The sequence below is a fragment of the Epinephelus moara genome, chromosome 10 (assembly GCF_006386435.1).
Source record: "Epinephelus moara isolate mb chromosome 10, YSFRI_EMoa_1.0, whole genome shotgun sequence".
Taxonomy (NCBI): domain Eukaryota; kingdom Metazoa; phylum Chordata; class Actinopteri; order Perciformes; family Serranidae; genus Epinephelus; species Epinephelus moara.
In genome coordinates this window covers 8,309,400-8,337,382 of record NC_065515.1, presented here as the reverse complement: position 1 = coordinate 8,337,382, position 27,983 = coordinate 8,309,400, and the positions used below count along the sequence as shown (strand labels likewise).

At 39.6% G+C, this 27,983-nt stretch overlaps 3 protein-coding genes and 2 non-coding genes across 6 annotated transcripts in view; 2 read left to right on the top strand and 3 right to left on the bottom strand.

Moving 5' to 3' along the window:
- Nucleotides 1–9,512, top strand: part of rab6ba (RAB6B, member RAS oncogene family a) — a 91,228-nt gene extending 81,716 nt beyond the window's left edge. For both annotated transcript variants that reach the window (XM_050054777.1, XM_050054776.1), the window contains exon 8: nucleotides 5,713–9,512. In XM_050054777.1, the coding sequence (XP_049910734.1) occupies nucleotides 5,713–5,777 (65 nt within the window). In that variant the 3' untranslated portion in view covers nucleotides 5,778–9,512. The remainder of the gene's footprint in view (nucleotides 1–5,712) is intronic.
- A 4,634-nt stretch (nucleotides 9,513–14,146) lies between these two features.
- im:7152348 (uncharacterized protein LOC559250 homolog) lies at nucleotides 14,147–17,327 on the bottom strand. Its single transcript, XM_050054778.1, has 4 exons — nucleotides 17,173–17,327; nucleotides 16,222–16,714; nucleotides 14,661–14,765; nucleotides 14,147–14,577 (listed from the first exon to the last, which is right to left on the bottom strand). The coding sequence occupies exons 2-4, from the start codon at nucleotides 16,572–16,574 to the stop codon at nucleotides 14,532–14,534; spliced, it is 504 nt and encodes a 167-aa protein (XP_049910735.1). The 5' UTR covers nucleotides 16,575–16,714; nucleotides 17,173–17,327; the 3' UTR covers nucleotides 14,147–14,531.
- Nucleotides 17,328–17,652: 325 nt separating this feature from the next.
- trnap-ugg (transfer RNA proline (anticodon UGG)) lies at nucleotides 17,653–17,724 on the bottom strand. The gene has a single exon. It is a non-coding gene; the product is annotated as a tRNA-Pro (tRNA).
- A 453-nt stretch (nucleotides 17,725–18,177) lies between these two features.
- On the bottom strand, nucleotides 18,178–18,249 carry trnap-cgg (transfer RNA proline (anticodon CGG)). The gene has a single exon. It is a non-coding gene; the product is annotated as a tRNA-Pro (tRNA).
- A 420-nt stretch (nucleotides 18,250–18,669) lies between these two features.
- On the top strand, nucleotides 18,670–27,658 carry cep63 (centrosomal protein 63). Its single transcript, XM_050054768.1, has 12 exons — nucleotides 18,670–19,001; nucleotides 19,121–19,298; nucleotides 20,135–20,230; nucleotides 21,226–21,348; nucleotides 21,460–21,573; nucleotides 21,666–21,839; nucleotides 24,011–24,156; nucleotides 24,364–24,505; nucleotides 24,622–24,819; nucleotides 26,349–26,435; nucleotides 26,514–26,804; nucleotides 26,907–27,658. Exons 1-12 carry the CDS (start codon nucleotides 18,961–18,963, stop codon nucleotides 27,102–27,104), a joined length of 1,788 nt encoding a protein of 595 aa, XP_049910725.1. The 5' UTR covers nucleotides 18,670–18,960; the 3' UTR covers nucleotides 27,105–27,658.
- Nucleotides 27,659–27,983: the final 325 nt, after the last annotated feature.

Here is a 27,983-nt window from a genome sequence, read left to right as displayed (position 1 = left end):
TTTCCTCTGAAGGGTGGCTGGGCTCAGCCTTAGAGATAGGGTAAAGAGTTGGGACATCCAGAGGGAGCTCGGAGTAGAGCCGCTGCTCCTTTGCGTCGAAAGCGGCCATTTGAGGTGGTTCAGGCATCTGATCAGGATCCGTCCCACTGGTAGGAGGCCCCAAGGCAGACCCAGAACACGCTGGAGGGATTACATATCTCATCTGGCCTGGGAACACCTTGGGGTCCCCCAGGAGGAGCTGGAAAGTGTTGATGGGGAGAGGGCAATCCATTGTTTTCTCAGCAGAGAACCATAGCCTCAGATTAAAAATTATAAGTTTGATGTTTTATATCAATAATAATAGCATGATTTTGTGAGCGCAAAGCTTAAACTTCAAACACTGGGGCGCCAGTAGCGTAGTGGATAGTGCCGGCGCCCCATGTACAGAGACATTGCCTCGCTGCAGCGATCGTGGGTTAGAGTCTGGCCTTATTTACCGTGTTATCAGTCCTACACAGAAACATTTGTATAATTTGCATTTTAATTTTCTTTTTCATAAATGTGCTTGTCATGCATTATTTACATGACCTTCATAAAAAGAGTCACAGATAGTAAATTAATAATAAAAAATTAAGTAAGACTCAATTTTAGGAAATGTATCAGCATAATAATAAATATAATAATAATAAAAATAAATAGAAAAAAATAGAAATAAATAAAAATGAAATAAAAAAGAGATATGGTAATAGCAAAAAAAATCTAAACTATTAAATTCAATTTTTTTATATAAATACAATCCACAGAAAAAAGTAATACATGATAAGAGAGAAAATAAACAACACCATACTTTTTCTAAGAGGAAACGTATAGTTGTTAAATGTGTGATTCAAGTTAACATTTAGGGCTGTTTTATAAAGTACTAACGTCACATCATGCCGCTTCCATTCACAGCATTTTCAAGGTGAAGTGGTTTAGGTGAAGATGCCTCTTAAGTGACGCCATGATTGTCACTGTGTTGTCTCCTGGTGAAGCAGTAAAACTTGACAAGTGAACGTTACATCTGTTTTCAGTATAAATCATAAAATGCAGCCACAACAGAGGACAGTGTTGCTTCTGCACCTAATTAAGACCACAGAGAATATGGCCAAGAGAAATGTATTGTCGGGTAAATACACCAGTTCCTGTGCTGTCCCTGGAAAATAACAATGACGTGCTCTTCCTACAGCAAGTTTGATTCACCAGTGTTACATATTTGGCTTTCTCATCCAGTTGGTATTTTTTAAGATTTTAAAGCTGTGGACCAAACGACCAAGCTTAATGTGATAGGGTTTGCTCGTAGTTAAGAACCCACAGAGAGTTAACACCAAACTCTATAGTTTCCCATTTTAGCATCTTGCAGCTCATTATTTTGATTTTACGGCCTGCGACTTTACTGTTTTGGTTCAGTCTCACCCCTTTCATCATCATCGTTTCCAGCTGTAGCAGGCAGCTGTTTTCAAAGAAGAAGCTCTAATAAACTGACTGTACACTACCTGCCCAGCACTAAAAAGCAGACACATGAATTAGCAACAGGCTGGTGAACAAGAGAGTGAATTTGTGATAGAATAAGTTTCTGTATCTGCTGGATGTGTAGAAAGGAAACTCTTTGCTAACATGTTCACCATATCAACTTATAAGATGATAATATGTCACTGTTGTGTTTACAGCTTGTGTCACTGCCCCCACGTGGCCAAAAAAGTAAATTAATGTAGTTTTAACTTGAGGGTTCCTGTCTTAAAGCTGGCGAAGTGGCGCATGGTGCAGCGCAATTGGTGCAGCCAATGTACTTGCACCCATCTGTGCGCTCATGGGCATGTAGGTTTTAAATTAAGGTGTGGTCAGATGTATTGTTGGTGTATTGCTATTGTATTTTGAGGCAGCTGAAAGCGATTTGGCCATTGACCAACAAAAACCTGGTCTAGAGTCAGAATGGAGCCTACATATGGCCGTACACTCTTCTTGATACACACACAGGGACGTGTGGAATGGTTGCAGGAGGGTGAAATAACACATCATTAATGAGGAAAATATTAATTAGATTCTGTAAAATGTGAACGTAGCAGAGAGCAGAGCAGAGCCGCTGTCAGACTCCACATTAAAGGAGACACTGTTTACATTTATACACGAGGAGCAGCGTAACTTCATTCATTATTTCAGAAAAGTTTAGTTCTGTTCCCTCTTTATAACTACATATTAGCTGCAGTGACATTATAGCTTTTACTGCATTACTCTCATCAAAAAACTGCTCACTTCTCCAATTTACCGAATCCGCCATGTAATTATAAATGACACTTAATTTGGTTGGATTCCTGTTACGCCAAAACACACCTATGATTATTAAGGCACCCCCTTGCCTCTTCTACTTTGATTTGTGTCCAGATTATGCACCATTTAACTTGCAAAAGGACACTGTGCATGCACTTGAGACCATTTGCTATAGATCGTTTAAATAAAGCTGTGATTTCTGGTTATTGAAGTTTCCTCTGGATGTCATTTGAACAACCTTAGTGTACCCTGACAATATGAAACATCTACTAGTGGAGCAGTAGAACTCATTGCTTATTGTATAGCACGTACTGCAGACCGTACCTACACATACACACACACACACACAGGTATCAGAAGACAGAAGTGTTCAGGACTGAGTTGCTCACTTGGTTTGGTGATGTTGACAGCTGAGATAAGGCCTTAAGATTCCAGATGCTCAAGTATATGTTCTCATTTAAAGACTGTCCATCAAATGTTACCACACCGTGATGACACGCTTCCATAAAATATGAAAACACACATCAGCTGCTGCGGTTAACAGCACCAGCCACTGTAGACATTTACAAAGCCATCCTGGGACTGTTTCCAGACTCACTTGCATACAATATGTAGGCCACAGTTTGTGTCTTATACATGCATAATGCTCACTGGAAAAATGAATAATAAGTAGGAGTGTGCCACTGCTGCCATGCTGCCACACTCTCCAGCAGCAGTGTATAGACGCATTCGCAAGTACTCAGTCATGATACACTCCTCTGCTCTGGAGGATTCACTGGGAATAACACCTCGTCTGACATGTGAATAACAAACTGCAGAATCATTCTGACTTATAGCAACAGCTCATTAACACACTATTGTGCGTCAGTGTTAATTGACGCACAGCAGTGCCAGTGACTTCAGCCAGAATCTAATCTCAGTTCATTACTAACTAACAATAGAGGAGAGGTTTTTGTACATGTTGTCAGAGGGGGACAAAATAATGACAGAAGTATTAATAGCTAAATAAATAAACATGGAAATAAGTAAATAAATGTGAAATATATATATATACATAAATATAAATAAATGAAATAAAAAATAATTTGATGCATAAATAAAGAAATAAATGCCAAGGTTAGGGAACAGAATAACATAAATATTTTTCCGAATAAATTTTTGTAGTTTTACAAATATGTAGAAATAAATTCAGGATATTTATTTATTCATGTCTTCTTTATCAATTTTTTATTTATTTGTTTATCAATATATTTCAGATGTTATTTATCATTATTATCGTTATTATTATTTTATTGTCTCATATAGGTCTTTTGACTGATAAAACCTTTGATGTCATCTTAAATCAATTAATGGGAAATGGCACCATCTAGTGGTAGTTAAGTGGTACTGCAGTCATCCATGCATGTACTGAGGTTTGCCTCTCTGAACCACAACATGAATGTATATTTTTACGGAGCCCAACACTTTCATCTGGATGTCCTCTTTGAAAATATTCATATCAACTAATGTATCCATGTTAACACTATCTTCATTATTTTCCAACCTCGACCTTATTTTCATATGTCATTGTGTGTAAGTGACTAACAGGAGAAACTGTTTCTGGAATAGGTCCAGTATTGAGCGACAGGGCTGCAGCCAGAAGGTGTGAACCAGGCTGCAGTGTAATCCTTGCGGGCAGCTGAACACTGTCAATGTTCTAAGTGTCTGACAACATAAAAGAAAAGATCCCTCCAGAGATTGACCTTTTTGTTAGAGTAAAATACTTTATGTTTCACCATTGCCAATCCCACCAGACTCCATTTACAGTAACAGTAATTTTAGCATGTATAGAGGCAGCATATTTTCATAATCAAATGGGTGAATTAAAGGACAACTGGAGGGAGGCGGATGCAGCCGGAGCCGCGAAACGAGCTAAAACGGTAGATATGGGGGCAAATGCGTCCCGTATAAGTTTGCGCATTAAAAGTGCTTTTTTCCGCCACTGACCGGTTCAGATCGCCAGTGCTATGAGTGGAGTCAGCTGTCAGTCAGTGTTGGAGCAGAGAGGGGGAGGGCTGCCCCGCTGAGTACTGTAAGTGAGTATGTGTGTATGAAGTGTGTGTTTTTTCGCCACTGACCGGTTCAGATCGCCAGTGCTATCTCTGTAAATAGCATACTAGCCTTTCCCTTACCTCTGGGCTGTGTGATGTCACGAGCTTTGCTCCACTGTGTCTGTAGCTCTCTCTACTCGTGGGACAGCCGTTTTCTTGAGGAAGAGGTGTTTCGGGATTGGATGTCTTCTCTTCTTCGGCTGGCAGTAGTCATCTTGGGAGAAGTGAGCACTGCAGACCCGATGGTCTGCAAGGCGCAGTGTCTGGACAGGAGTGTTAGCATCCATTTGTAGCACAACTAGCCACAACTTCAGCATCTTGCCGTCCGACAAAGGCAGCCTATGAAAGCTGTTCTTGCGTTCGGGAAAAAGGCCCGTTTATTTGAGCACTCCAAAAACTCTGGTAACACTCCAGGGAGTAGCACGTAAAAGACTCCGTCCCAAACTCTGACTCTTCTGGCGTAACACACACACTTCACACACACATACTTACTTACAGTACCCAGTGGGGCAGGCCTCCCCCTCTCTGCTCCAACACTGACTGACAGCTGACTCCACTCGTAGCACTCATAGCACTGGCGATCTGAACTGGTCAGTGGTGAAAAAAAAGCACTTTTAATGCACAAACTTATACGGGACGCATTTGACCCCGTTACCGTTTTAGCTCGTTTCGCGGCTCCCGGTTGCATCCGCCTCCCTCAATACTGAACCAATTTTAGAACGAGTTGTACCCATGAATCATACGCACACATACACATGGGGAAATAGGGCCCAGATTGAAAAATACCGAAGTTGTCCTTTAAGGGTTCGTTTCAACCAAAGTAGAGTTGGTGATTGTTGGAACAGTAAAAAGACAAACCAAGACGGCTTTTGTTTTATTTTGCTTCTGTCGACTTGAATGAAGTGTGTTTTACGAAGATAAAGTCATTGTTTGTTTAAGTGAAGTCTGGTGGGTTTGGTGATAGTGATTTCAGGGCTGTTTCTGGTTAAACAAAAAGCATCTTACTCTTTAACAAAAAGGTCTATCTCTGTAGGGATCCTTTCATAATGCTGTCAGACACTCGAGCCTGTCAGTGGCAAAAACAAACACTTTTAGTGGACATCAGTTGACGATGCAAACGGTCCCCCCAAATGTTCACATTGCAGCCTGTTTTGTCGCTGCTGGCTGAAGAAGTCTCGCTCAGTACTGGATCAATTCCAAAAATTGTTGTTCCCATTCGTCACTTAGACAGAAAAACATTGGAAAATGGGATCCAGGTTTGAAAATACCAAAGTTACCTTTAAAGTGCATGCAGCTGAATGAGATCAAGATCAAATGTTTCCTTAACGTCCTTCTCCAGTGATCGACATCAAGTTGGACAAACCGCAGGAGCCCCAGACTACTGAGGGCGGTTGTTCCTGTTAATACTCAGCACCATCCTGGAACAAAAAACATCATTTACACCACATGCTTGTTATGTCGCTTCCTATTGGTTAACCTGCAGTTGACTTTGCACGTTGAGAATCTGGCCTCCTTCACCTGACTATTGGTCATTGGTTGGAACTAGCAATATGTGAATTTGGTTCTAAAGTAGTGTAGCCTACTTTGTTAATGAAACTGCCAAAAAAAGTCTTACAACTTGCAAAAAAAGAAAGAAAAGATGTGAAAAAAGATCCCCAAGTTACATCTGTGGATACGATTTTTTTAAGTAGAAAAGGAAGTTTCCCCAGTTTCTTTTTTGTATTTTTGTATATTCAGGGAAATCTCTCTGGAAAGGTTGTTTTTTTAAAAGATGCAAACAACTCAGCTCTGTGTTTGAGAGCTCGATAGGAACAGATGGTTTTAGACGTATTTTTACGGATCCCACTCTTGTTATAGGCAAAAACGGAGGTCGTTCCCACATTATTACCTAGATGCTAATCCCGTGAAAACCTAACCCTAACCCCTTACACAGCCATTTTGACTTTCTACCTGCACTTAACCATTTCAAGGCTTATTACCTAAACATAACTGATTTTAATCTGAAGCCTAAACCCTGCCGTCCAGTTTGGCAGGCCAATCACAGCGCTCCTGCCCATAATTCCTGTGGGATCCATAATTTTGCGTTGCAGGAACTGAACAGTAACATCTTGAGTATCTAATGCATGCCTAGTTTTTGAGCATAGGTACTGTCTACCAGTGTACACAATATGTAAATGGTAACATTACACCAGTGACTTAATGCACTCTGATAATGACTAGTCCAAGTCTTTTTGTTTATGAAAACTGTTGAACTGGATTTGTATACTTGACTTCAGAATATCTCTTTGTCGTGCGTGTGTGTATAAATGTGTGCTTTCTGTATAGGCAACGTTAGAATGCAGATATATAGAGGGCCACTGCCAAGTCGTGTCATTCTTGCCACATTAACGGCACCATTAAGATCACCATTTGTTTGCAGTATGTCATAGATTTCCCCTCCCCACTCACAACAAAATGACATCTGCTGTTGCATCGTGTGATATCTTGGTAGTTGTGATTATGGTAGTCTGCACATTATGCTGTAAGTGAGCAGTGGAGAATCAAAGCCCTTGCCTTGTGTCACAGAGGAACAAAGTTCCCCGTGTGGTGATCTGTAGACTTTAATGATAGTCCTCCCCCAAAAAACAACAACATAGGTCGTTTGTACAAGCAGGTTATTACGGCCCAAAGTCACGTTTATTTTCAGGTGGCAACCTCTAGTGGCTGTAGTGACAGGAGCAAAGGAGGAAGTCAGGTGTCGTAGTATAAAGAGCAACAAAGTCTGCATAGTGAGGAGGTCGGGTGGGCGGACGGATGGGTCCAGGACACAGGACTATGACCCAGAAGACCACTGTTCGTGTTGATGTAGTATTAGATCTGATGCCTATTTAGTCCTGTGAGACTTGCTCGCCTAGCACATATGCCAAGAAACATTACTAGCTTCTAGTTGTACTTCAGCAATATGCAGCCTGCTGAATATGCACAGTAGTGTTTCTCCTGCTGGTCCCACTCAAGAGTTCCCGCTCAGCTCACAGACTTTACATTATGATGACATGACTGATTTTTGAATCGCTTTTCTTGGCTTGAGGAAAGTTTTACAAATATAAGAGAACTCCATTGATCAAAAATAGTAGAAAGAGTCATGATTGACCTTGCTTGCAGTTTGAGATGTAACCAAAAGTCAAGTTAGGCCTATGTATGTAACATACGTGACATAATGTCCTGACGTTAAAGTAATGTACTCACACCAACTTGCATGAGTAACTGAAACTACATAACAAACCTACTTATTTGGACCTGAACCTCGATCTTTTCCTACTCCTAACCAAGTATTTTTGTTGCCTAAATATAACTACGTCATCCACATGTTAAAAAACAGTGACCGTTAATGGTCACATGTCGTTTTGCGAGTCATTGGCAAATGAGCTGTCGTTGAGGCATGAGGACGTGTTGATCTCATAGGTATACATAGAGATCTGGATATAGCATTGGAAGCAGGGCCCTGTTAATTCCTTTGAAAGTTGCTCAGTGGCGCATGATGGCAGAAAAGATCTGGGTATAAAATTACCTGGATCTTCTCCATCAGTTGGCCCATAGAGCGAGCGCAGAAGACACTTCAACAAGCGAGTGGCAAAGGTCAGGTTTAGCCCTTTGGTATTTTTGAATGGGGATAACATGATATAATCATTCGGCTCTTCTAGACTGTGTTTTCGGACCACATGGATGATATGGGAGTGATCGGCACTACCTTCGCACTGTGCAGCCCATAGAGCAGGCAAACTAGAGACTGACGGTGGCCGAGTGTCTTATTTCCATTGGCTGAATGGCAGATTTTCTGTTTCGTGCTTTGCCAACTTGAACGACTCTTCAAGACTCCAAAATGTTAGCAGCAGTAACAGCAGTAACGCTGTTTGGCCACTGTGAAAGTTGGCTTCAAAGCCTGGCGCACTTCCTGGGGGGCTGGGAGCAACACTTTATGAATGCAATTGACTAGACTTGAACAAACGACCTGTGTGGTTGTACCGGTTGGAGGACTTGTTGACTTTAATGCAGGTTCTGTGATCCAAACAGACCGCTAACAACTTAAACCAGTGCATTGTAAACCAGTTCTATTCCTGACAGAAGACTAATTTGCACATGTAGACCTTTCAGGTTAATATGAAGTTCTGAAAAGCTTCATTGTAAATGTACAGTCACTGAAGACTTGTCTGATTGTCACGTGACGTGTCCCCACTGAGATGAGGTCTTTCTTTGCTGCTTGTGTTTAAACTGACTACTGACGCTGGCATTATGCAATGTTGCAATGTTGTTTAAATTTGGTCTTAACACACTGGCGGTGAAGTCGGCCAGTGACGAGAACACTACTTTGATTTGACTCGTCTTTGAAGTGAAATCTTACTGCACTTTTGAAGAACATGTTTTAGAATTAGAGTGACAATGTAAGTCTTAGAAACATGGTTTAAAAAAAGAATCTTTATCTCCAGAACATTTGGAGTACTGTGTCTTAGAGTAGACTTTATGAATTGTTCACACATGTCCAAAAAAGGGGAGCACTCTTGTGAGAACTAGTGAACCTTTCTAACCCACATAATGAGCCAAATAATAATAATAATACTAAGAGACAGAGTTGGATCAAATATCACAGGAGACACAGATTGGAACACACTCTCTTGTGGGTTTGGGAAAGACAAAGACAGGTTGCTTTTAAAGTTAAAATCCCTGGAAATGAAAGACAAAGTGATAATGTATCAACCCTCTGCGTTGCTGCCTATTTATTATCTCCAAACAGGAATGTACTGCTCTTATTACTGACCACACAGCCTTGTAAAGAGAGCACTTTTTGAGAAATGACTCGTTGGGTTTTTATTTTTAAATGAGGACAAATGATTATTCAGTAGACGTTCCTTTGTATTTATTCCCCTTGCATATTGAAGTCCCACTTAGAGGCCCGTTTGAGCATTCCCTGGAAATGGACCAAGTAGTGCAACAAATGTCTTTGCGTGTTGGGGGTCTGCGTTTGAGGATGGAGGCCGTGGCCATTCCCTGGGGGTGTGTATGTTCTGTCACAGCTCTGTACAGCAGACCTGATCAGTCCAGAGCTGACTCTCCATTCACACTGTACAGAGATCTAGCATGTCTCTCCAAATGATTAATAAAGATGTCTTATTACCAAAGTCGTGCACTCTTCTTTTTTCCCCTGAACTTTTCTTCTAACACTGTACACCTCTGAGGTACCTGTCTTTCAGACTTCTACCTGTCCACCTTATTGTGATCCAGTAGCTGTGCAGCGATCGTGTCTTTTTGTCACTGTCCTTTTGATGGACTTGTTTCAAAAAGTATGGAGGACAAAAAAGGACTTTAAACTGCAATGTTGCTCAGTCGGACTGACCTGACGACCTGGGAACGACACTTGAACAATCAAGTAAAATAAATAGAGGAATACTTAAATAAATACTTAAAAGACTGTCTAAATAAAAGAGGAATGAATACACAAATAGAGGAATAAATAAATTAATACATAAAAGAGTTAAATGTATAATAAAAAAGGAATGAATAAATACATTTGTAGATAAATAAATAGAGGAATAAATACATTAATACATAAAAAAGAAATAAATGTATAATAAAAACCGGAGTAAAAAAAAAAATATACTACTAACCAAAATAATATTGTATAAATAAATGTATAAATAAATAGAAGAATAAATTAATATAATTAAATACATAAATAAATCTAAAAATAAAGTATATAAAATTAAATAAATATACAAAATGTAGTAAAACAAAGTAAATAAATAAATGTTTAAATAAGTAGACTTTTTATTTATTTATACATTTATCTATTTATACATTTATTATTTACATATTTATGTATTCCTCTATTTGTTTATTCTATTTGTTTACATATTTATTTATTGCTCTATCCAATAGAGGAATAAATAAACATGTATAAATTAAAAACAGGGATAAAATAAATAAATAGGTAAAAAATACATTTATAAATAAACATAGAAATAAATGCATAAATAAATGAAATAAATGTTGAAATTAATATGGAAATAAATAGATAAATGTATAGATAAATAAAGTTGATAATTAAACTAACATAAATATCTTAAATTTATTTCTACATATTTTGTGTTATTTCTGTATTCCTGTCTGTGTGTTGATGAGGTCGGAGGTCCTAACCTTATTTCACCATTTATTTATTTATTTATTCTTTTATTTGATTTTATATTTATTTATTAGCATATGTATGTATTCATTCCTGTAGGTATTTGCACATTATTTATTTATTTATTTACTGATAGTTGTGTCATTTTTTGTCCTCCATACAACTGTGTGAAAAAACAATTATGACAGTATCTATTTTAAAATCACTTACAATGAACCCGTGCACTGAAAATGACGGGTGGTGTTGATTCAGGGGTTCCTGAGTTCACTTTAAGGAATGTGGTGGTATATTAAGCAAAAAAAGGCTGGGAACCACAGGTGTAGTTACAGCAATGAAGCAATTATTGTGTCAGTGTCAAGTATTTGTACATGTTGGAGCGTGCACGGTTTCTACTCAGATACAACAACTCCAGTTTCTGCTGATGACTACTGGCTTTATTGATCAATGCTGGATTAACCCAGTTTGAGTACATCTAGGCCTTTATTACAAATTGTACTTAAATGGTGAATATTATCAGAAACACATCTGGAGTGAATCCTTAGTTTAGTCCCAGAGTTACTGTACTGCAAGCACACATAAGCACTGGAGGTATTTAAGTTTATTCCACATAAAACACATATTAACAAAGGAATGTACTGTAATTGCAGCTCTGTTTAGAAACTGTCTTGCACCATGTTTGTTGCAAAGAATTCTGACCATGAAATGTGTTTACCTGTTGTGTCACTGGATCAAATACCTGTGTCATTAGCCAGTCTGAACAGACCAACAAAACAACAGTGGTTGAATGTAACTAAGTACATTACTAAGTACATTTACTCAGTTGCAGCAGTTACTTTATAACAGTAGATAACAGTAGATTATTTTTACTATGAATACTTTTTATGTGATAATAATTTTGTACTTTAATTCAGGTAATTGTTGCTTTTATTTTAGTAAATGATCTGAGTACTTCCACCACAGCCAACCTGCAGGATTCAGATTCTTCACTTAAGTAAAAGTACCAGTACAATGATGCAAAAATACTCCTTTACAAGTAAAGGTCCTAAGGGGTTAATGTCTCCGCAGGTAAGGGACTTGCACAGTTGCACAGAATCCCTTAAAAGTTCTCCTTAGTTAAAGAAAAGTATTATTACAGTATGTTATTAATAAATAAATGTATAAAAACAGGAATAAAATAAATACGTACTGAAATAAATTGTAAACAGATATAGGAAAAAAGAATACAAAAAAATGAAATTAATATGGAAATAAACAGGTAATTGCATAGTAACATAAAGTTGATGATTAAACTGATATAAATAAATACCTTGAATTTATTTCTGTATTTATCATTCCTGTCTTGGTAAAATACAACCTCTCTTCATGGCACTACCCCAGCTGGAAACACAGTGATGTCTTGGTAAAAAGCAACCGCTTTTGTGGAACTATCCTGGCAGGAAACAAAACAATGTATATAGAAAACAACTGCTTTTCATGGCGCCATTCCAGCTGGAAAAACAGCATCATTTGGTGACTAAAAAACTGCTGGAAACATGACAATAACTCACAAAAACACACACAGTTTTGCTTAAACATGACAAGGAACCTCAACTACATGGTCTACATGTCAGAGGTAACAATACTGAGAAAACACTGGTTTAATCTTTAATGTGTTTTATTTCATAAATACATGTGTGTTTTATGAAAAAATTCATCTAAACAGTAAATCCTGTGGTCAGTTAAAAAGTATAATATGTCCTTCTAAAATGCAGTCAAGTAAAAGGTATAAAGTAACATAAAATGGAAAGACTCAAGTACCTTAAAGTTGTATTTCAGGAAATGTACTTAGTTACTTTCCATCCCTGACTGGCAGTTATTTCCTGTTATGTTGCAGCCTCAATCCCAGTGATCATCACTGCCATGACCGCACTCAGAGCCAGTAAATACGTTGCGAAACTGAAACTGGTGCTGTGCCACTTTCACAACCCTGTGTTGTTTGCTGGCTCTCTGCAGGGCTGCTGCCTTCCTGCTGCAGGCCAGACTGCAGCTGTGACGGCCAACTCTGCTGATGCCAGTTCATTTACAACTTGGATGCAGCTCCGTGTTTGGCATCATGGAGGAGATGATGTCAGTCACTGTGATAATACTGAACCGTGGGAACACATAAACGATATTGAGAGGGAAAAAAACACGCCATCAATCAAAATATGACCAAGTGTGTTTCACAGGAGTACAGCTGAGACGACCTGTTAAAACTAGTTGGCTACAAAACCGGTGTGACAACTAACGGCGCTCTTTCTCCATCCAGCGTGTCTCCAAACAACAATGACCTCAATATGACGGAGATGCCAAACACTGCAATACTTAGCAGTGACCTTGGACTGAGATTTAATTCTCTTTTCATTTCAGAATGCCATGTGCTGTGTTTTTTTTTTACTGATATGTGCACATAAGGTAACACAAAGGCCATTTCCATGATAGTGATGATCCAGATTCTAATATCTTCGAACATGGAAAACTTGCCAGATGCTCAGTGAATGGAGTTTTTAATCCACTTTCATGGTTGAATGAGTCTTTTGTGATGCGTCTTTGTTGTGCATCGAGCCCACAGAAGTAATATTCACATTATGCGATTCAGAAATCTCCTACTGGCTTCACTTTTTTTTCAGTCACTCAAATACTTAATGTGTCATGAATGATGTCAACGGTAGACAACTGTCATTCTTTTATGTCCAAAAGCCAAATGGTATAATCAGCATTAAAGGGTAAGTTTGGTATTTTCCAACCTGGACAATATTTTTCCATGTTTTTTCTGACTAAGTGACAAATAAAAACTATTTTTGAATTTCGTCCAGTATTGACCGAAACAGGCTGCAGTGTAACCACTCGCACCGTCAATATATGTCCACTTAAAGTGTTTGTTTTTGTCACTGACAGGTTTAAGTTATTATTGTAATTGTCTGACATCATTGTGGAAAGGATCCCTACAGAGAAGACCTTTTTGTTATCAAGTAAGATCCTTTTTGTTTAACCAGAAACAGCACCGAAATCGCCATCGCCACTTCCACCAGACTCCATTTAAATAAACAGTAATTTAATCACTGAAAAACTCACTCATTCAACGTCGACAGAAACAAAATAAAACTCACAAAAGCTGTTTTGTTTTATCTTTCTACTGTTCCAACAATCACCAACTCTGGTTTGGTTGAAACAAACCTTAATTCACCCTGTAAGCTGGGAAGATAAGCTCACTCTATGCATACATGTACTTAAATTACTGTTTTTCTAAATGGAGTCTGGTGGACTTGGCAATGGCCACTTCTGGGCTGTTTCTTGTTAAACAAAAATGATCTTACTCTCTAACAACAAGCTCTGTCTCTGTGGGGATCCTTTCCATAGGTTTTCTGACACTTAAAATAACAATCTGAGCCCATCAGTGGCAAAAACAAACACTTTATGTGGACGTAACTTGATGAACAAACATTCCCTGAATGGTTACACTGCAGCCTGTTTCACCACTGGACAAATTTCAAAACCTGTTGTTCCCATTAGGGAGACTTAGACACAAAAACATTGGTTCAGGTTGAAAAACACCAAACTTACCCTTTAATTAGTAAATAAAAACACAAACAAAGAGAAATCTGTTCAAAAATAGTTTTATTAGATACTTTGTCAACTAGCTATCATAAATAAAAAAACAATAAGTTATATTCAGTGTTCAGCAGTGGCTATGGAAAAGGGAAAATCCTCAGGAGACCATCTGTTACGAGGGGGTCTCGGGGTGTGAGTCCCACTGGGACAGCTGAACCAAATCCCACAGCACCAGCTGGGAGAATTAAGCCCAGAATAAATAATGGGGAGACAGGGCACCTTTGGCTGAGGACAAAACAATGTCTTGACAGGAACACAAATGGATTCTCGGCCCTAACGGCCTCAACTTTCCTTCTGCTGACAAGGCTGAGTCGAGTCTTCTAGTGGCGTCTACCATCCGTAAATTACATCCTGAGAGGAGCTGTCGCGTATCTTCAAATAGTCTCTTCAGTTGAAAGCCTGCGCCAGGATTTCATTTCCCTTCAAATTAAAAAAGACAAAAATATTAGGCCACCGTTTCACTTTATTTCTCTGTTATTATCGTCACCAAAGTCAAAACTTACACATTACTGCCCGGCACGATTCTCTCCTGGTGTTGCTTTGTCAAACTGAACCTCCTGAAGAACGCAGGCAGTTTGAGCTTCGTTCTCGCTGAGCTGGAGGAGGCACTGAAACATGAACGAGACAAGATTTAAGGGCTACAACTAACGATTATTTTCATTACCAATTAACCCTTTGAAACCTGAGCAAAGTGGCTTGATATATTTCAAATGGTAAGAAGGGAAAGAGCAGCTTAACAAGAAATTACCCAAAAAATTAGCAAAAACAACTGTAAACAGTTACAAGAAAATTACCTGAAAATTTGCACAATTAAAAAAGTATATAACCCCTCCGAGAAATAAACAGGGAAATTAACTAAAAATAAAAAAAAATGTAAAAAGTTACTAGAAAATTACCTTAAAATTAGCACACAAAAAAAAGGTAAAAAAACAACAACAACAACAACAAAACAAACAACAACAACAACAAATAGGAAAATTACCTAAATATTTAAAAAGAAAAAAAAAAGAAAAAAAGTTACCGGTAAATTACCTGAAAATTAGCACAATTAAAAAAGTGTATATATATCTAAAAAATAAAAAAATAAACTAAAAAGGGAAATTACCTTAAAATTAGCACAAAAAGTGAAAAACAAAAGCAAACTATTACCTAAAAATGTGAGAAAATATAAAATAAAAAAGAAAACCTGCAAGAAGTTACTAGAAAATCAGTCCAATAAAAAAAAGAAAGTAAAAACAAAAACTAACAAGAAAAATTACCTGAAAAAAAAAACTGCTATTTTTTTCTCTTAAATTGTGTATTTTTCCTATATTTTTTTAAAAATATTAAAATGATTTACTCGCCTGTTTCTCTCTTTATTAAACAAATTTTCAGGTTGTTTTTACTGATTTCCTGAAATCTGCGGGGCCTTTCTTGCCAAACTGCAAATCACCTTTTTTCCACTGTTTTAAAAACAAAAATGAAACCAATTCTTGTAAAGGCCGTCTGAACACAGCACAAGAAATCTGATGTCGATCCATGTTTCAAAGGGTAAATGTGTCATTTTGTCCAAAATGTTTTGCATTTTTTCTTGAAAAATGACTCAAACAATACATTGATTATCAGAGTAGTCACAGATTCATATTCTAATCCATTAATTGATTAATTCTTACAGCTCTGCAGGATTTTACTCCCACGACTGAACGTGGCACTTAAGAGCCGAGGTGCTAACGAGAAGCTTTGTGGACAAACGTACTGATTATCACCTGAGTGTGAATGGATAAGTATGGCTGGAATGTTTTGGTTACCATTCTTCAAATTTGACGCTGGTTTCAAGGAGACACTGTTCTCCTTCACTTTGGTTCTTTTTTAAACAGTTTCAGCGGTGTTTGGAGAAAAAAACCTCTTCATATCAAAGCTACTTAAAAGAAATTGAAAATCAGGAGAAACAAGAGGTCAAAGGTCACAAAGTTTCTTGTAAACAGTCCGGAAAATTCCCATAAACAAAAACCTGCAATTACAGTACTATGAGTGTGTACTTGTGTTAATGTCCATGTATGTGTCTGTTTTCACTGTTTAACCCACCATTCTGCCTGCACCGACGGCTGTTTGGTCTCCGTCCCCTCCTCCTCAGCTGCTTGTTTCAGTCCATCTTCCTCCTCCTCCTGCTCGGCCTCTGCGTCCGCATCCTCCGGTATCTGCTCCCACAGCCTGCTGTCGACCCACAGAGCTTCCTGCAGGCTGAGGCCGCGTCCTATGCAGGTCACCCGGCGACACAGAGGGCAGCCCACGGTGAGCAGCCCGCCGCTGGCCTGCGACATCGTCTCCAGGCAAGGCTCGCAGAAGGTGTGTCTGCAGTGGAGCACGCGGGGGATCCTGTCCATCCGAGAGTAGGGGAAGAGGCAGACGCTGCACTCGCCGTCCTCACATAGAACCATGGCGGAGCTGAGTGTGACTGCAGAGATCAGAGTTAGTGGATGATCTGTAAGTCCCAGTGAAAACTGCTCCACTGTCTAACGACTGATGATGAGGACTTGTTGGAGTAGACGGTCGCTGCAGGTTCTCAGCTTGCTTCTCTCTGTTATATAAAAATAAGTTTAGTTATCAGATGAATGAGCAGTTTATTATCCTCATCGCAATCAAAATAATGATTGCAGAGTAGGTAAATATGGAGATAAAATAATGAAATAGGAAAAAGACACTGTAAAAGATGAATAACTAGACGTGAAACTTGATAAAATTAAACCTTTTCACAGCAGTAATATTTGAATAGTCAGACTTTCAGCAAAATTGAATCAAAAATACATCCTATTTTAACTTCATTATCTCTTTATTTATTTTAAGACTAAAATAATATTGTTTTTTAGGCCTGAATAAAAGTCAGCTGTATATTTTGAGTATAGTCCAGACAGCGCTGACAATAAAAGGAAACTGACACTGAAAATGATAACAATGATACAAACACCATCCTCTACTAAAAGGGGAAAAGTTTAATAAAGGTAATAATGAAAATGTTTGTCTGTAAAGTCTACTCACAGGTCAGATGAAGCCCATGTAATAATGTTATTCCCAGAGCAGACTCAGAGCTCCTGTATTGTCCCTTTGGAGTGAACAGCTCAGCCACACTGCAGTGAATGGAAAGCCGGGCTCGTCTGCCGCCTGTTAGGAGTGTCTGCTGTGTTTGTGGGGGCGGAACACAAACTGTCTTCTCAGGGCCCCAAACCCCTCACACACACACACACACACACACACACACACACACACACACACACACACACACACACACACACACACAACAGCTGGGGAAGCAGAGCAGTGGAGATGCTCTTTGTTCAGTGTTTGAGGGAGGGCAGGTGGAGAAACGGGTCCGGGAAGTTTGGTTGGGAGGGGGGTGTAGGCAAATAGTGGATAATAATAGACGCATGCAGATAACTGCTTGTATGTGCAAAACCTAAACCACGTCATTGTAAATTTGGATGTATTAAAATTAAGTTGCACAGTGTCCTCAAAAAGGATGGGCTCGTCCGGGATTTGAACCCGGGACCTCTCGCACCCAAAGCGAGAATCATACCCCTAGACCAACGAGCCATACATGTGCTTTAATAATGCTAGGCATTTATTCCTAGCATTACCAGGCTAGCTGTTGGTTTTATATTGTTGTTATTTGTGTTTACTATCTACACCTCCATGCAGGATAATTCCCGAGCTCTACTCCATGCTATATAACCCATAACACCGGCTAAGCTAAGCTAACATTAGCTAGTCTAGAAACAGCATTCTATCTGGCTAACATGCTAGCTAAGGTAAGGTAACATTCAAAGCCCAGAGGGTAACGTTATATGCCCTCAAAACAACTAAAATAATACGTCTCTATACGTGTAACACAGTAACCTGCTTTTGGAAACTACAATTACAGCGAGTTATGCCGAAGTGGATGTTTAAAACTACAACTAACGGTAACTGTCAACCGGTTGCAGCATCGCGTTAGCATATAGCTAATGCTAGCTGCTCCGAAAGCCGTTCATACGCATACAAAAATATGGGCTCGTCCGGGATTTGAACCCGGGACCTCTCGCACCCGAAGCGAGAATCATACCCCTAGACCAACGAGCCACGTGTTCTTGGAGGCAGACGCTACACAATTTATTGACGGCATTAACGGTTGAGTAAAGTGTGTAATAATGTTATTTTATTTTTGGGTGTATCGATGGTTATGTAGATTTAACTAATTATTTGAAATCCCTTCGCAGTTTGGCGCAGACTGTCGAAATGCAGGTTGGAAATAAGCTTTATTACAGTGTGCGGGATGTAGAAAGACTAAGCTGCAGCGTCTTGTAACGTTTAAGCGCTAAATACTTGCCCTAAAACTACTATTAGTTGTTATTACAACAGCTGAGCGGTATTAAATTAACTGTAGCCGTAACGTTACCTGAATGTAGTTTCCATCTGACCCGATACTTTGGACGTAAAACACAGCGTGATGACGTTACATATTGTGGGCGGGGTTACCGCCTAACATCAGGAAATCCATTGTACCTAATGAGTGGTTGAGTTAACGAAGTAAACAAAAGTAGTAGTAAAACTAGCTAACGTTAGCTCATTATGTTTGCTAACCATGTTAGAAACTTTGATAACGTGTTTCCTGCACTCAAACCAAACTAAATTAACGTAACGTTATTTCACGAAACTTAACTGGCATCGCTGCAATTAAGTTTGTGGTTAGCCAGTAACGGTAATGCTGTCACAGGTTGCTAGGTTAGCTAAAGCTAAGTTTAAGCTAAGTTTTTTAGGTTAACAGACCCTAATATTGTCACGTCCATCCAGATGGAGGCTTCTTTGGGATCTCTGCAGAATCCTGACCTCAGGTAACGTAACATGTGGCTAAAGCAGGTGGAAAGCTAACTAATATGAGCTAATGACTGAATATCACAGGCAACCAGAGATGATCCTGCTAATGTGGTATTTTAATGTATCTGTATTCCAGCTCTGTCCTGTCATCATGTGAGCCAGAGCTCCAGGAGCTGATGAGACAGATTGACATCATGATCAGTCATCAGAAGAGGGAGTGGGAGGCTCAGATTCAGGCCATGGAGCTCAGGATGAAGAGTGGGGAAGAGGAGCTGTTGGCCTCCAGGAATCTCATTGAACGGAGGGACCTGGAGGTGCAGTAGCGGATCCTAATATTTTCTTTAGTTACAGCATGAGGAATATAACCAGAACATTTAACCTCTTTGGTAACAGAGAGATGGAAATACACTGACAGTCTTTCACAATCAGTCATATTTTGGAATATAGTGTTTTGCTGTATTGCAGCATGACCGGTTTCACATTTTTACTGCTTGCCACATGTGTTACTACATTTTAGGGATGCATGATAATGGAGTTTTTGCTGATATACCATATGTCGTTACATAACAACTCATTTGGCTGATAACCAATACCATAGATGTAGATGAAGATGTAGTACTTTTACTTCATTGTCTTATTTATATCCATTTATAAAGAACATTTACTTTAAAATTTGAAAAGCCCCAAGGAAAATAATAATTCACAACCTTTTATTTTCTAAGAGTCTTGTTTTATGTTGTAGCGGTTTAAGAAATTTGTAAAACAGATGTAAAAACTTGTTTTTAAAGCCCTGACGAAGACCTGCAGTGGTTGAAACATGGTGGGTCTTTTAATGATTTAGCCACTACAATAAAAGGCTTTTAATAGTGCTTGGATTGCCTTTCTGTGTATCCTGTTGTTTCCCGTTTTCTTGACCCGACACAAGCTTCTGACGTATGTTTTATTTCACAGAGCATATATATATATTGGTTTGCATATCAGCAGAAATTGGCGTGTTGGCAGATTCCGATATTTCATTTAAAAGCCAATACTGGCCGATACCGATGATGTGCCGATATCATCATGCATCCCTACTAAATCCTGTTATATATATGATGTTGATGTTTTCCCCAAATTTTTACACCACCACTGTCATCACCTCTGATCACAGGTCGGATTGCTCTGCAAGCAGCTTGAAGAAGTCCAGTCTGGTCGACAAGAGTTAGTCACCAAGTACGAGCAGCAACTGCAGAAAGTCAAGGAAGAGGTGAGACAAGTTTCAGTTACACAATTAAAAACAATCAGTCAAACAGCCACTCGTTGAACTGATTACTTTGTCTTCTCGTATATAGGATGTCTGCGAGTGTGCAGTCTTATGTGTTTTCTCTGTGGTTATATTTTTCTTTATCATCTAATATATTAAGGTGTACTCGGTGAGTTCATCAAGCCCCTCTGAGTGTTTTTTAAGCCTCTACATCACATCCCTGTGTTTTTAATGCATATAATCATTTGTATTTTTTGGCATATGTGTAAATAAATCAGTGAAACTAAACTAAAATAGTCCACTCACCCATCCAGTCTTACTCCTTCCACGGACTGTATCACTCTTAATACCACGTCACCTGATTCTGCCAATACATTTATGAGTTTTGTCCTCTTAAGTTAACACTTAAATCTCAGAGAACATCCAAGATTGGCAAGCACTGGCCCTAACCATGACCTTTTTGCCCAAACCCTGATAGCTTCCAACCTTGACGCTTCAATGTGACGAGTATTAACCAATCACAGCATGTGGTGGGATCCATATTAAGGCGTGGCACAGATGGGTTTAAATCGCTGCATCGTTGCAGTGTGACTGCTCTCACCCGGGTGCAAACAGACACTCTGTTTTCATTCCTTTAAGGGGCACTGTAACTGATAATAATAATAAAACTTGTGTCATACCATGAATATGTGATATTTCCTGAGGTGGTTATTGTACCGTAACAATCTCATACTGTTGCAACCCTACCATATTTCTTGTTAACCTTTTTAAATGATCAAAATATCAGTCAAAGAAATCACTCCTAAAGCAACTTAATCAGTTTCTGTCTTTACAGATTGAACAATCTTAGATCTTACTCAGCTTACCTCACACAGGCATCTGATATTGATGACTGTGAAGTCTAATTTGTCCTCGCATGTATTTGACAGTAACATTTTCAAGGCCTCTGATTAAAACTTGAATTAGAGAATCCTCTCTCACTAACATTTTTCTTGCAGTTGGATAAATTAAAGAGGAGTTATCACAAGCTTCAGCGCAAACACCTCAAAGAGACCAGTGGAGGAGCGAATCCTAAAGAGGCAGACCGATCAGAGGTGACACGACTCAATGAAAAGATCGAGGTACAAAAAAATCATTCATTTATATCTTGTACCTGACATCATCACTTACAGATGGTCACTTACTGCCACCTCCTGGTTGTGTGGAGTATAATCATCCTTGTCTCTCTGCAGGAATATCACCATCGCTCTGCAGAGTGGGAACAGCAGCATATCCACTACCAAAAACAACTGACGGCACTGGAGGCCCAAAACAAGAGCCTGACTGATGAGCTCACACACATGAAGGTAAAAGCTAATTAATAACTGTAACATGTAACGTCCTGTCAGACAGAGGCAGGTTATTTTTCACACATATTTTTATGTCGTCTTATTTCCAGGCTCAGTTGGCGTCATGGCAAAAGGAGAGGGAGCACAGGGAATGCTGTGCACAGGTGCAGCATCTGCGTGCTCAGCTGGAGAAGGCTCAGGGCAGCATGCACTCACAGGAGCTTGAACTGGAACGCCTCCGACCGCTTGAGATGTGGCTGGGACAGTACCAGAGGGAGAAGCAGGTTAGCAGAATGGTACCAACGTATACAGGCAGTGGCAGAATAAAGACCGAGACAAACCTAAAGACTAACTCGGGCAGCACACAAGTGGCAACATCGGTCACCGATATCTGGATCTGAAAACTTGAGATAAGAATTTTTACGTATCACACACTATATGGTTTTTATCTGCCAACCAGTCATCACTCTCAAATCATAATCAGAATTAGCTCAATTGTCGTAATGTGTGTCCCTGCTTTAAAGGACAACTTCGGTATTTTTCAACCTGGGCCCTATTTCCCCATGTGTATGTCTGCGTATGATTCATAGGTACAACTCGTTCTAAAATTCAGTATTTCAGTATTGAGGGAGGCGGATGCAACCGGGAGCCGCGAAACGAGCTAAAACGGTAACGGGGGCACATGCGTCCCGTATAAGTTTGTGCATTAAAAGTGTTTTTTTTCGCCACTGACCGGTTCAGATCGCCAGTGCTATCTCTGTAAATAGCATACTAAGCGTTTCCCTTACCTCTGGGCTGTGTGACGTCACGAGCTTTGCTCCACTGTGTCTGTAGCTCTCTCTACTCGTGGGACAGCCGTTTTCTTGAGGAAGAGGTGTTTCGGGATTGGATGTCTTCTCTTCTTCGGCTGGCAGTAGTCATCTTGGGAGAAGTGAGCACTGCAGACCCGATGGTCTGCAAGGCGCAGTGTCTGGACAGGAGTGTTAGCATCCATTTGTAGCACAACTAGCCACAACTTCAGCATCTCGCCGTCCGACAAAGGCAGCCTATGAAAGCTGTACGGGGTGTTGCGCGACATCCTGTTCTTGCGTTCGGGAAAAAGGCCCGTTTATTTGAGCACTCCAAAAACTCTGGTAACACTCCAGGGGGTAGCACGTAAAAGACTCCGTCCCAAACTCTGACTCTTCTGGCGTAACACACACACTTCATACACACATACTCACTTACAGTACTCAGCGGGGCCGCCCTCCCCCTCTCTGCTCCAACACTGACTGACAGCTGACTCCACTCATAGCACTCATAGCACTGGCGATCTGAACGGGTCAGTGGCGAAAAAAAGCACTTTTAATGCACAAACTTATACGGGACGCATTTGACCCCGTTACCGTTTTAGCTCGTTTCGCGGCTCCCGGCTGCATCCGCCTCCCTCAATACTGAACCAATTTTAGAACGAGTTGTACCTATGAATCATATGCACACATACACATGGGGAAATAGGGCCCAGGTTGAAAAATACCTAAGTTGTCCTTTAAGGTGATCATCATTGGCCCCTAGGCCCTTTAATTTTGTGGGGCCCTGTACTGCCCCAGATTACCAAAAAAAAAAAAGGACAACTGACTAATTCAGTGGCATGTTTTGGGCAGTAGTCTGCTGAATACACATTTAGCACGTGTTTATCAAGAAGTGCCGCTGAAGTGACAAAATATAGTTTGAATGTATTTTTTGCTGTAACAGAGGGGGTACGTCTTTGTCCCATCACATCAAGCTAATGTTTAAGAACATGGACCAGCATGTTGGACGGTGATCGTTACCCACTTTATGTAGAATGTTCTAAAGATGAAGACTGTGGGCTGATCGCAACTCAGGGATGTGTTGGTATATTTTTATGCTACGAATATTGTGGTCAAAAATACCACAATAATCATCAAACTTCCCTGAAATACTACAGCTACTGCTGACATGTAGTAAAAATCACCATGATTGCTTTGGATTTAAACATATCTAACAAACTGAACAGTGAACTTTATACAGCAACTCTGAAGTGAACTCACGTCAGGTGCACTAAAACACTATAAACAGGTTGATGATTGGAAACATTTAAATGCACTCTTGATTCTGTGTACTAATGTGTTTGTACTTGTCCCTATTTATTCTGGGTGGTCATGGTTGTGAAAGAAACAAAAACTCCTGCACACATCCTGCCAACTCTTGCACTGTTTAGTTGCAGCATTTCTGTCTTCAGAGCTTCACATGGTTTATGAGTTGAATTTTAGTCTTCAGGACTTTGTGGTTCTTTGCCAGTCGGAGTTTAAAGACTTTGTCGTAACATGGCGTAATGTAGAGAAGAAGACACCCACAAAAACTAACATTGACCTTTTGTAACAGTGGATCTGGGCTGCAGTGTAGGAGATTAAAGTATAATTTTGTCAGCTGAGGATTCTTGATGTTTCCACAGGTCCTCTCAGAGGAAAGAGAAGAGCTCCACGCCACACTGGACTCCCAGGATACATTTGTGCGAAGAGCCAGCCTTGAACGCCAAAGACTTCGTAATGAAGCTGCCAGACTCAACCAGGCGCTGCAAGCTAAAGATCAAGTCATTCGGTGGGTGGATCTCCACCTGTAACTGTGCTTTCAGTCATCATGTTGTGATGTAGTACATTACGAGTTCACCAGAGGGCAGTCTAGACTCATACTAAGGGAGGATGTGTTGTTGAGTAGCTGCAGTAGAGTTGGTTTAATGCTTGTGTGCTGTATGAGAAGAGTTTTTTTTATAGAAGTCAGTAAAGCACAGCTCTGTTGTTTCCTCAGCTCTCTGGAGGACTGTCTGGCAGCTCAGGGCTGTGCTGGTGTGGAAACTCTCAGACAAGATTTGGAGAAAACTGCGACCAAGCTTCACTGCGCCCAATCATGTGAGGCTCATCTCAAGGCTGAACTAGCTGAGATGAGAAAGGTCAGAAAACTTCTCTGACTGGTGATGCTGTGCGAGGTTTTCGACATACATACTGTTGTGTGAGTAAAGCGCACTCAGGTAACATCTGTATTGTTATATCTGGATTTATTCTCCAGCTCAGAGAAGAGCTTCAAAGGGCCAAGCAGACCCACAGTGGTGAGGTGGAGGGAATGAGGATGGAGGTGTCGAAGCTGACCGCTGAGCTGCACCAACGTGACGTCACCATCGCCTCACTGAAAGGCTCCTCGTCCAGCATCAAGCAGCAGCACCATGGTGATGTAGAGCGAGCAGAGCAGAAGGTGGCGGAGCTGAAAGTAAGAAAGATGAACAGGTGTAGAGCTGTGACATCATAGTTTTTATGTCAAAAGCAGGTGGAATGTGTAACATGATCGATGGCTTTTTGTCACTCAGCTATAGATGTGTGTTTGTTGTCTTTTTTTGACATGACAGGAGTGTTACAGAGAGAGCCGCAATGCTCACACAATCTTTGATATTTGGGGAAATACACTAATAAATAAATACATAAATAAATAAAAGAATAAATATGAAGTACATACAAAAATAAATAAATGAATATAAAACAAATGAATAAAAATGTAGATAAAATAATAAATGAACATATTAATGTTGAAATAAATATTGAAATAAATAAATGAATACATAGATAATTAAGTAAATTTTAAAATAAATATGGAATAAATTGATAAATGCATAAATAAACAAAAGAATAAAGAAGAGCCTTACTAAATACAGAAATATATAACTGCACAAATAAATAAAAGAATAAATATCTGAATAAATAAATGTTGAAATAAATATATAAATACATAAATAAAAAAAGTATATTTTGAAATATATATGGCATAAATAAATGTATAAATAAACAAAAGAGTAAATAAGAGTTCTAATAAATACAGGAATATATAAATACATAAAAGAATAAATAATTGAATAAATAAATGTTGAAATAAATAGATAAATGAATTGATGAATGCATAAATAAACAAAAGAATAAATAAGAGCTGTAACAAATACAGAAATATATAAATGCATAAATAAATAAAATAATTATTTGACAAAATAAATGTTGAAATAAATATATAAATACATAAATAAATAAAACAATAAATAATTGAAAAAATAAATGTTGAAATAAATATGGAAATAAATCAATAAATGCATAAATAAACAAACGAATAAATAAGAGCTGTAATAAATACACAAATAGATAAATAAATAAAATAATAAATATTTGCCTAAATAAATGTCGAAAGAAATAGATAAATGCATAAAAATGACAATTAAACTGGGCATAAATAAGTAAATAATTATTCTGCATTTATTTCTGCATTTTTATAAAACTAAGTTTATTTATTTTGTATTTTTGTGACTTACTTTCCTGTTGAACCCTAAATTAATGGCACCATCAACAGGAGGAATACCCTCCCAGTCCTCTCATTGTGAATCATTGAGTTCCACATCAAGTTTATATGTCTGTTATTTCATTATATTACCTTTATTTTATTTTGAGGCTTTTTTTTAATAATGTCCAACACTGCACAAGTGTTGAAGACAAAAACATTAAGATGGACCCTTGTCAATTTCTGTTTGCTCTCATGCTCACATAAATCTTAAGCTGGATATGACACACTCATAGATCTTATCTTACATATCGTCCCTGTCAAACATCAGTATGTTAGCATTAATCCAGTGAATAGCTTTGTATTTTTTTGGTATCATCCAAGGGGGTTAAGGAAAACCACACCATCATGCTGGGGCCCGTGCATCTTCTCAGGGGTTTAGTGAAACAAACCACATTGTTCTTCTTCTCTGACTCTCTCAGGTGACTCAGGCTCAGCTGGAGACTCTACAAACTGAGAACCAGCATCTGAAGGCTCTGCTGCAGAGGCTGGAGTCTCAGTCACCAAAGGTTTGTCTGCGGCCTTTGACACAGTCGTTATGTAGTCATTACACATGTTACAGACAGGATTCTTTTCCTAATTTGCAGGAGACCACCACCCGCTACGAAGGGCAGATCCACAGCCTCTTCAAACAGCTGCACACCCTGTCCCATTCCTCTGGAGAGCACCCCTGTAGCCAGGCCCAAGACAGCAGGCCTCACTCAGCAGCATCCTCCTCCTCCTCCTCCTCTAGTAGCACAAGACTCACCAGGAGAAACTCAGTGCCAAAGCTGAGTTCAAATGACTCTCCTGCTGAGGGGCAAAGCTCCGGCTCTGAAGCCTCTCTGGCCTCGGCATCTGCAGAAAGAATCACACCCTCTTCCTCTCCTTCTCCAGTGGTGAGGCTCATCACAAATAATAATTCACAGTTGTAGTAAAGGCAATGTTCTGTCCTCTTTTTATCAAAGAATCTCATAGTTGTGTGTTTATCTTACCTCCAGGAGCCTCCATCAGTGTCTCCCACAAACCGAACAGTCTCTCGTTTCCTAGAGGAAGAGAACTTTCGGATGAAAGAGCTGCTCCAGAAACTGGACACCCACATCCACGGTATGAGCGAGAACAACGCCAAGACAGTTTCCAAGTACCAGCCAAGTGGCTCAGGGCCCGAGTCTGCCCAGGCTGCAGCACAGAATGGTTAGTGATGGAGTAAGGTTGAATAAATCAGGAAATATAAAAGTGCCTCGAACAGCAGTGCCGAAGACTACGTCCTGTACTGAATTAAACTGCACGCGGTGGAGAATTTATGGGGTATTTGCTGTGAGCCTCACTCGACTGAACTTTAGAGACATCTATTCTTATTGTAACAGAGTTTGCACAGTTCTTTCTCAGAGCTTTGAGCTCTCCCAAGTGTTCATAAGAACTGTCAAACGGAGCGATTGTAATTCAGAAATTCCAGTGAGCTCTCAGGCTGCTCAGAGCTGTGGCCTCACACAGCCTGGCCTGCTCCGTCCCCACAGTGGAGGCCGTGTTGTATGAGGTGACACATATGACACAGGATTAGTCTTGTGCAGCTGATTAGCTCAGATTGTTGCCTGCAATTTTTTCCTCATTCTGTTTATCATGTATTTATTTTATCTGTGCGGCGGCAGAAGCTAAAACCGAGTGTTTCAGCTTTTTTGTGTTTTCACTGAAGCTTATCTTAAAGAACGAACGCCAACAAAGGCTGACTGATTAAACGCTTTGCATCACATCACATCACGTGTCGAGACCTGCATTCAAACGCACCGCAAAGATGACAGCTGACAAGCATCGTGTGCGCAATCTGTGCCTCCAGTAGTCTGTGTTTGCAATCTGAAAGACAAACAAACTAGAATACCATTTCACGACACGATGAATCTGTTGAAAAGGTCTCATTATATACTGGAAACGGGAAAGGAGAACATGTCTGACCAAAAGTAATCTCTATAAACAGATTTATGCACCAGTCACATTTGAATGGCAAATAAACAGTGCCTGCGGAGAGGTGGAACACAGTTTCTGAAATGCAGTCGTCTGGCGATGATTCGGCTTTATGTTAG

What these genes read in the sequence shown, in the direction of transcription:
- cep63 (XM_050054768.1), top strand. Translation starts at nt 18,961, where the DNA reads ATGGAGGCTTCTTTGGGATCTCTGCAGAATCCTGACCTCAG. An exon ending in TGCAGAAAGTCAAGGAAGAG is followed by an intron (nt 20,231 to 21,225) that starts GTGAGACAAGTT and finishes TTTTTCTTGCAG; the next exon opens with TTGGATAAATTAAAGAGGAG. An exon ending in AACTAGCTGAGATGAGAAAG is followed by an intron (nt 24,506 to 24,621) that starts GTCAGAAAACTT and finishes TTTATTCTCCAG; the next exon opens with CTCAGAGAAGAGCTTCAAAG.
- im:7152348 (XM_050054778.1), bottom strand. Translation starts at nt 16,574, where the DNA reads ATGGTTCTATGTGAGGACGGCGAGTGCAGCGTCTGCCTCTTCCCCTAC. An exon ending in CCGTCGGTGCAGGCAGAATG is followed by an intron (nt 14,766 to 16,221) that starts GTGGGTTAAACA and finishes TTCATGTTTCAG; the next exon opens with TGCCTCCTCCAGCTCAGCGA. An exon ending in ATCGTGCCGGGCAGTAATGT is followed by an intron (nt 14,578 to 14,660) that starts GTAAGTTTTGAC and finishes TTTAATTTGAAG; the next exon opens with GGAAATGAAATCCTGGCGCA.